The sequence below is a fragment of the Mesitornis unicolor genome, unplaced genomic scaffold, assembly GCF_000695765.1.
Source record: "Mesitornis unicolor isolate BGI_N332 unplaced genomic scaffold, ASM69576v1 scaffold31729, whole genome shotgun sequence".
In the NCBI taxonomy this organism is placed as follows: domain Eukaryota; kingdom Metazoa; phylum Chordata; class Aves; order Mesitornithiformes; family Mesitornithidae; genus Mesitornis; species Mesitornis unicolor.
The window spans coordinates 2,899-11,530 of record NW_010209824.1 but is presented as its reverse complement, the minus strand read 5'-3'; the positions used below and the strand labels follow the sequence as shown (position 1 = coordinate 11,530).

The 8,632-nt window shown below is 53.1% G+C and overlaps 1 protein-coding gene across 1 annotated transcript; it reads right to left on the bottom strand.

Annotated features, from left to right (window-relative positions):
• Positions 1–2,177: 2,177 nt before the first annotated feature.
• ZNF395 (zinc finger protein 395) lies at positions 2,178–8,271 on the bottom strand. Its single transcript, XM_010192985.1, has 11 exons — positions 8,248–8,271; positions 7,313–7,390; positions 6,472–6,598; positions 6,369–6,417; positions 5,868–5,980; positions 4,943–5,178; positions 4,726–4,826; positions 3,633–3,897; positions 2,704–2,796; positions 2,446–2,549; positions 2,178–2,289 (listed from the first exon to the last, which is right to left on the bottom strand). Exons 1-11 carry the CDS (start codon positions 8,269–8,271, stop codon positions 2,178–2,180), a joined length of 1,302 nt encoding a protein of 433 aa, XP_010191287.1.
• Between the last annotated feature and the right edge of the window lie 361 nt (positions 8,272–8,632).

The window sequence follows — 8,632 nt, the reverse complement described above, 5'->3', positions numbered from 1 at the left end:
TATACATATATATATATGTATCTATATATCTATCTATATATATCTATATATATCTCTATCTCCAGTGCCAGACAGGGTGGAAACCTGCTGTCGTTGATGCAAAAATAGGAGGTTTTATTTCCTTTTGGAAAAAATAGGAAGTTTTTTCATTTTGGAAGGGTTAAAAATGCCAAAACGCTGCCGAATCAGAAAGAAAAAAAATAAAGTAAAATGTTATTTAAAAAAAACCCAAACAACCCATCCTGGACCACTTCCTTCATTCAATATATTAATTAGAAAAACCAATTAAAAAAACCAGTGAGCATAGGGATAATTTTGTCCGGTGAAGTCCGTATCACAAAAGCCCTTGGAGAAGCAGCCGTACGCACCTCCCACCCCCCAAAAAATCCAACACTGATTGAAAATCCTCCTCCTCGAGGCAATCCCTGCCGGGCAGTAAGTGCTGGGTGCCCTTGTTCCAAAGCCACCGCCGCTTTTTCCTTCCTTTTTCTATATATTTTTCATTTTAAAAAGTCACTTTTAACAATAAAAAGTTATTTTTTTGCTTTATTTTTCAGACACCTGAGCTCCCAGCAGTGAAAACCCTGATCTCTGAGGCTGTCCGATGCGACACCCCCTGTTTTTGGGGGTGATTTCGCACCCCGATGCCAACCCCGGATGGCTTTTTTTGACATTTCCTGAGTGATTTTGCTGGGAGCTGAGTGGTGTCCGGCCATTGCCAGCATGGATCCTGCTCTGCCCGATGTCTTTTGTGGTAAAAAATAGCAAAAAATACAATTTCTGATCCTGCTTGGGTCTCTCTGAGTCGTGGGGGCAAAGGCACAAGGTCTGAGGAAAGCATAAATTCACCTTGGTTTTTGCTTCGTGTCCTGTTTTGAAAAAATACTCGGAAAATGAAGATGCAGCGAGGCACCGAGTGGGATTTTCCATAGAAGATGGGGTTATGGGACAAAATAAACTGTTTGTAGGTACAAAATTACATGTTAGTAACAAAAAATATACCCAAACACGTCGACAAGCACCAATAATGCACATAAAGGTATCTCAACCCGCTTCGCCTGCCCACACGACTCCTTCCGTTGGGGCTTGCGTCGATTTGGGAGCAATATCGGACTCAGTCGCTTGATTTGCTTTGATAATTGAAGTTGAGGCTCCTTAAAAATATCTGTGATTATCAAAAACGCAGCAAAAAGAAGAATAGAAATTCCAATGGCTGCTGCCCCCGTCGAGGGGAGAAAATCAAGGGGGCAATTCGGCTCCCAAATGCAGTGACAGCGAGGTAGGGGGGACAAGAAACAGTGGCCGTGACAAGAAACCAGGAGAAATTTGGGTTGGGTAAGTAATGATTTTAAAGGCTGGAAGTCAGAAAACTGAGTCCCACCAGGCTCGACGGGATTGAAAAGCAAATATCGAGGTGTTCTGCTGAACTGGGGACCACGGCGAGGGGCACAACATCGCCTTTCGCGGAGCTAAGCAGACTTACAAAGCCCAAAACCTGGTGTTCCTTCTCATTTTGCCTTAAACATTCTCATAGTTTTCCTGATTAATATATTTTGGATGTTTTTTTCTCCTCCTCAAACGCCTCCAGAAATGACCTAGTGGGCACAGGCGGCCTCGAGCCACCGCTGCGATGTGACACGAGCAAAAACCAGGTTCACGTGGGGAGAGAAACCCTCGACTCCTGTCCCAAAAACTGCTCCTGCCCTGCTTGCAGCGACCCAACGTTTCTTATTTAAAGCTATAATTGACCCTTAAAGGATAGAAGGGATTTGCACTTTTTAGCTAGTCAAAGGACGCAGGAGATTTTAGGGTCGACCTGGGAAATGCAGGAAGCTCTTTGGTCCCCAGATCGCCTCCGATCTCCCCCCCGAATCCCAAGGAATTTCCTTCCCTCCCAGCCGCAGCTTTTACCGTAACAAAGGGAGATTTTCTTCAGGTTTTTCTTTGTAAAAAAAAAAAAAAGTTGGAAAAAAGTTATTTAAAAAAAAAAACAAAAAAAAAAAAGAGCGAGCAAACCCAGCAAATGTACAATATACAGAAGGAGGAATTTACACGCAGCTCTGGAGGTGTCCTCTGGGGTCCCAGGAGGTACCTCCACGGTCCCTGTTGCAGCACTGAGGGACTCCGGTGCTCCCCGGGCAGGAGCAGGGGAGGGACGCGGCACCGCGGTGCTGCGCTCAGTCCAGGAAGCGCTGGCAGGCTTTTTTCCACCGGCAAGCCGTGCACCACTGGTCCCGGTGCTCGATGCCGTAAACCTTACGGCATTTTTTGGCTTCCCCACGGACTTTCCTGCAAAAGGAAGGGAAGAGAAGAAATAACATTTAGCCACTGGTGGCAGGATTTCGGGCACTTATCGAAGCTAAGACCCTATAACCTCGGCTCAGCATCGTTCTGTCACATCTCAGACCCCCTTTTTTGGTCTCCTCCTGGTGGTAGGACCCTCACCTGGTGCCGATGGCCACTCGGGGCGGGGAGGCGACGATCAGGTGGGATTTGAGCATCGGCGTCGGTGGTTGGGGTTCGCTGAAGCTGAGCGACCGGCTCCGCACCTGTGGGGAACTGGGTGTCAAAAGGGGACGTGGGACAACGCTCTCCCCATCCCATATGGGTCCTGGGTGCCCCCAGCCCACAAATCCAGACAGAGATGAGGTCCCCTGAGCTCCCAGCCCAAAAAGATGAAGGGGAAACGCACACAGGACTCACCGGTGACAGGGACGGGAGAGTCGAGGTGGCAGTGGCCCAGCTGATGCTGGTGAAGATGTGGGGGGACACTGGAATTTGGATGGAGGGCAATGCCTGTGGGGGAAAAGCGGGGTCAGCATTAGCTCCCAAGGGGTCCCCATTCCCATATGCTGCTCCCTATGAGGACCAGCCTGGAGTACCTGCAAACTGGGAGCACTGGTGATGGCACAGATCCTGCTAACACAGGGCACAGCACACGTGCACTGTGTCACCCTTCGCTGAGGCACAGCAGCTTTTCTGCACCCTCTTTTGGTTACAGCACCAAACCACGTGCACCATCTACATGTATTTATTTTTTGCACCTATTTACGCAGGCTGTCAAGAAACAGGCTTTCTGCTTTTAAACGATTTTGCATCCATCCCCTGCGGTGGGAATGGGTATATGTGCAGCTTATGGATCTATACAGTCTGTCCCTGTGCTAACTCACAGCTCTTGGTCAGTGTTCAGCTCTCAAGTGGGGATAAGGATCACTGAGACCACGATTCCGGGTCCCCAAATTCCCTATGGTGCAGCAGGGACGTGCAGGATCCGGCGCGGCTGCATTCCAGCCCCGCATTATCTGCTGGCAGAAGGGTGTGTTGCATACCAACACTGGGTAATTGCAGGGGAACGGAGGCCAGCAGCTTCCCCCCAGCCCGGGATGGCCACGGCAGAAGCACACGAGCCCTGGGGTCATTAACCAGGTGGTAACGAAGCTGCTTGCTCAGGGGCTGAAGGGCAGCCAGGCAGGGGATGGTGCTACACCGGCACCAAAGCCTCTCCGTGCCACGGTGGTGGCAATGAAACCTCCCTGCCGCAGTGGGGACTTGCAGAGGAAACTGGATCACAACCTGCCCCTTTGGCAAGATTTTGGGAGGTGACCCGTCCCCAGGAGATGCCACCAGCTCACCTGGTAGGCGTGATCAGCCTGGATGTGCCAGAAGGAGCTGGGGGCAGACTGGCTCAGGGCACTGCTGGCCAGGGTGGGCTCCAGCGCCGGCTGCTCCACCAGCAGCGCCTCCGGCTTCGCCAGGGCTTGCTGGATGATAATGGGGGCGGACGCGGATGTGGGGCTGGTGGCGGTGGCCGCCTCCGGCACCGGCTCTTCCTTCACCTGTACTTCGGTGTAGTAGAAATCCTCCTCCCGCTTCCGCTGGTCGGAGTCTGCGCTGTCCCTGCCAGGGAGAAAAGAGGGATCACGGTGAAAACGCAGCCCCGTTTTCATCACAGGGAAGGCGAGCAGCCCCCAGTTTCACTGGGGGAGAGTGATCTCACCCTCCTGGGCAGAGCAGCTCTGCTCCTGAGCTCTAAAACATCACATCAGCTGCCATCAGCACAGCCACTGCCTCTACAGCAGCCCTCTGCGCTTCCAAGGAAGATCAATACCTCTTCCAGGGCCTTTAAAAACACTGGCACATTGACCAGGCACTACTGAAAATCCCCTGCTCACTTCTAATCGAGCTCACTTAGCACAGCTGCGACCAAAGCCCTGCGGTTCACGCAGAATGAAACGGCCCCTCAAGTCTTTTTTATTATTATTTTCCCAGTACATTTATCGGGCACTGGATGGCACTCCAGCGCTGCCCACGGCATCACAGCCCTTCTATCCTCCTCTCTCATAAAGTGTTCACGTTCTCAAAGGAGGAGGAGGAAAATATGTATCAGAAAACATGGACAAAGGCACAAGAAAACTGAGTTTGGGGCAAGTTTGGGGCTCCTGTGTGACCTGGACTCCCTCCCCATGCAAAATGCACACCCAAGATGGGCAGTCCTAAAGCCCAAATGGGGCTCCTGTGCCTCCCAAAAAGCCCTGGGCTCCCTGAAGGTGGGGACTCAAGCAACAGTGACTTTGGTGACACGGATTGCTTGACTGAGAACTGTCGAGCTCAGTGCACACAGGGCCAATCTCCAATACTGGGTGCAGGAATTACAAATTATGAAGAAGCGGGGTGCATGGCTTTAGTGGTTGGGCAGGGATTGAAGAGGTGAAATCTCTGCCTTACCCGAGGTGCTGGGTCTTGACGTGCCGCTTGATGCCGACGATGGAGCGCAGGACCTTGCCGCAGCTTGGCCACAGGCACTTGTACATCACCTTCACTGAGTTCTGGTGGAGAGATGGCCCTTGTCACCCCCTGCCCAGTGGCAGCATCCCCTCCGTGGGACACTGGCTCAACTTGAGCCATCCCACCAGTACTGGGACCCCCACCACGGCAGCAATACCTTTCTCTTGCGTGGAGCAGGTTCGTCGAGGAGAAAGGGGTCAGAGTCGGTCTCGAAGCCATCATCTGCCTGGGGGGAGCTCAGGGCCTCGCTGGAGTATTTGGGGCTGCCTGCGGGGTGAGGGGGCGAAGGGGTGGAGATGTCGCTGCCCCCACTCCAGTGCCCGCTGGTGGTGCTGCTGCCGCTGTCCGAGACGTCGCCGCTCTCCTTCCAGGGATCACACGCTGCCCGTGAGGCTGTGGGGAGGGGACAGTGCTGTCACCATCAGCTCAGGGCCAACCAAACCCCACCCCGGGGCAGAGAACAGCCTTGATGCTGCATAACCCGCGACAATTTACCTCTATTTATTTATTTTTTGAAAAAACTTGGCACCGTGAAGCCTTCGCACCTCTGCTCAGCGCCCAATTATTGGTGCTTTATCACTTTTTGTCCCATCCTCCTTGGCATCAGTGCAACCCCGCGGGTGCAGCCGGCACACGGCGAGCAGCCAGCACCGGGGCACGCACATTTCCCACGGCTCCGGGGGGTTATTTTTATCCCTCCAACTGCATTTGACTCCTCGGGAATGAAACCACCTCTAAAAAAAGGAGTGACCGGGCGGTGCTCCCCAGCCCGGGACTCCTGTGCGGGGCTCCCCAGCCCCTTGGGATGGCTGCAGAGAACAGGGTCACCCCCAGGGACATCCCGGCTTGCTTGGCCCCAATCAGTGCTGACATCTGTGGACTCTGTCATGACCCCGGTGCCGCTCCCCAGTCACCTCCAGTCCAGCGCAGGCCCTGTCCCAGCAGCTACTGACACCAGGCAAAGCAGCAAGCAAGAGCCCTAACACCAAGATTTAAACAGCACAGCACATTCCTCCTCATCTCCTTTTGTTTCAGATGGTTTTTTAAACAAATATGTAGGTATATTTTCAATGCACACTCACTGGGGATGCCGCTCTCGCTGGCGGGAGGGCTCTGCACCACGGGGCTGCAGGAGAGGCTCGTCAGCACCATGGCTGCCACCATCTCGTCCATCTCCACAGCGGCATCAGCTTTCCTGCACCGTGAAGGGAGAGATGTGAAACCCGTGGAGGAAAAAGCAGAGAAACAGCCTGGCTGCAAACCAGGGAGTTACCGGGCACCCAAAGGGCAGCACAACCTGCAGCAGCAGTAGGTTTCCCTCCCACTGCCTTCCTTCCTCCATAAACTTTGAGTCATTTTTAAGACACTGGGAAGGATTTTTTTTCTTCCCATGTGGAGGAGAAAAAAAATTAAAATCCCCTTAATCCTAAATTAAACCATCCCCCAGATAATCCTGTGCTGGGAAGACGGATATATCCCCAACATCACTGCTCTGTCAGTGTAAAATCAAGCGTGAGCGCTGCCAGAGCAGCCAAAAGCTCCTCTCCCACCCGAGCAAGACACCACCAGCCAAAGGCACAAACCTCTTGGGTACATCAATACTGCTGGATACGGATCTCTGCAGTGCCTCAGCAGGGATGGGACCACTGGATACAGGCACGGCAGGGGGCTGGAGCGCGGCCGGCCGCACGTCCTGCACCCCCCAGCACGCCTGCACGCCCTGCTCCGGCAGCAGCACCTTCGCCTTGTCACTCAGCGGGTTGTGCTGCTCCGCAGGGCCAGTGCACTCCTGCCCGTTGTAGGTGACAAGGACCTGAAAATGACATGAGGGACAGTTTGTCAGTGCCACTCATCACCCCAGGGGATGTCCTACCACAGCACAAGGAAGCCTTCACCCGTTGCAGGATCCCTCCTCCTCCTCCTGCAGCGGAGGGGGTCACAGAGGGCTTTAGGATGAAGGCAGAGCCTGTTCTGAAGGGCTTGGACTTCAAACTGCTGTCACAGCGAACCAAAGGGGTGGCCAGGGGTCATCCCAACTCCACCATCAAGATCTGCTCTTCCCAGGCACAAGCTTCCTGACTCTGGTAACCCCAAACTGAGGGATTTCCTGAGCCAGTATCAGCCGCCTCTCCAAGTGACATGATTTTGGCTGGACTTTTGTCCAATGAATTCGTCTGCTTTGGCTTTGTTCTCATGCTGTTGTGCTGCAAAATCCCCTACGATTATGACACGCCCTGGCAAAGTATGGAAATAAAAGGATTTAAAGCCAGAGGAGACAGAGGAATGGAGGCTTCCTGGGCAAAGTGATCACACCTTGGCTCCTTCGGGCAGGAGAAGATGTGCAAACCTCACCTCCTCCTTCTTCACAGCATCTCAAACTCCTTCTGATGGGCAGTTTTCCACCACTACCACCCATCAGCCTATTTCTGTTAATGGAAATGTATCTGTGTCAAAAGACCCTACATGTGTCTCCGGTTATTTATAGGAACAGGAGCATCTCTTTATGGAAGCGCCACGGGTGTCGCACCAAGAAGCCGATACGGGATGGACACGCACACTCGTATCCTGACCGAGGAGAGGCCTCCAAAACCATCTCAGGTGGGACCTGGGCAAAAACACATGGGTGGAAAAACACCACACATGGCAGGACAGGGGTTAAGGAGATCAGCACAAGGATCAGGACACAGAAGATCCTGATCCTGTTCTCCAAAAATAAGGAGCAAAGTTTCACCGTGGGCCGTCCCCCGAACCGTGCATGGCACAAGGAGCCAACGTCTCCTTCAGCTTTGCCACCAGCGCAGGTCCCAGCACCCCATCACTATTTTCATGCCATTCCCAGCAGCAAAGCAAGTGAACAAAATCCTCCACAGCAGAGCACGTAGGAGAAAACAGCTCTCGCCTTCCCCTGGCTCATAAGCACAGGGCAGGAGGAGCCAGAAAACCGGACAGGGGCCTTATTTCCACTCCATTTCACAAGCTCTGCCCAGAAAAGGTTTTACAGTTGTGCACGTTCTTTCTGGATGAGCCATCGCACCTCCCTCTTTCCTAAGAGCTTCTTAGGCCGCTGTGGCAAAGCTGAGGGGCTCCTTGCCACTTGCCTTCAGATGTTAAGGTGGGTTATGGGGAGATAGGAAGAGTTCATGGAAGAGACGTCCACTGGGAGTCACTAAATGTATAGAAATCACCTCAGAAAGTCGGAGAACATTGGAGGAAAGCATCAAGACTTTTTACTGTCTTCTCTGGAGACCCCTTTTTGGTGAGGATTGGTGATATCTCCTGAAGGAGACGGATCTCCTCTTGAGCTGGTATGGACCAAACCCATCAGGCACAGCCAGAACCCAGTGCGCTAATTACCAACACTCATTAACGGCTCTCAATAATTACAGATCCCTACCACACCTTACATTAGGAGAGCTCCAGGAGCTTTCTCCTCCACGAGCAGGACGCTGAGTCCTTACGTACCTGCTGCCGGTGGCCGGTCGCCATCTCGGACACGCTGCGGGAGAGAAAAACACGGGGATGTTACCTTCGGTGCAGGACCGTGATGTTTAACCAGTGTCTTCCATCCCCACAGCTGCACTGGGAGCTGAAAAAGCAGCTCTCTGCTGCTCCAGCACCTCCATGTGTGCTTGCTTGGGGGCTCAGCCCCCATCTGCTGAGACATCCCAGGGACATGGGGACAGCAGCTCTCCCTGCCCGCGGGAGAGAAAAACACGGGGATGTTACCTTCGGTGCAGGACCGTGATGTTTAACCAGTGTCTTCCATCCCCACAGCTGCACTGGGAGCTGAAAAAGCAGCTCTCTGCTGCTCCAGCACCTCCATGTGTGCTTGCTTGGGGGCTCAGCC

Bases quoted from the DNA above. Each gene is read 5' to 3' on its own strand.
- ZNF395 (XM_010192985.1), bottom strand. From the start codon at position 8,271: ATGGCGACCGGCCACCGGCAGCAG. The intron at 6,599-7,312 runs GTGCGACACCCG...TGTCATTTTCAG, and splicing joins CATCCCGTATCGGCTTCTTG to GTCCTTGTCACCTACAACGG. The intron at 2,797-3,632 runs GTGAGCTGGTGG...TTTCCCCCACAG, and splicing joins AGGCTGATCACGCCTACCAG to GCATTGCCCTCCATCCAAAT.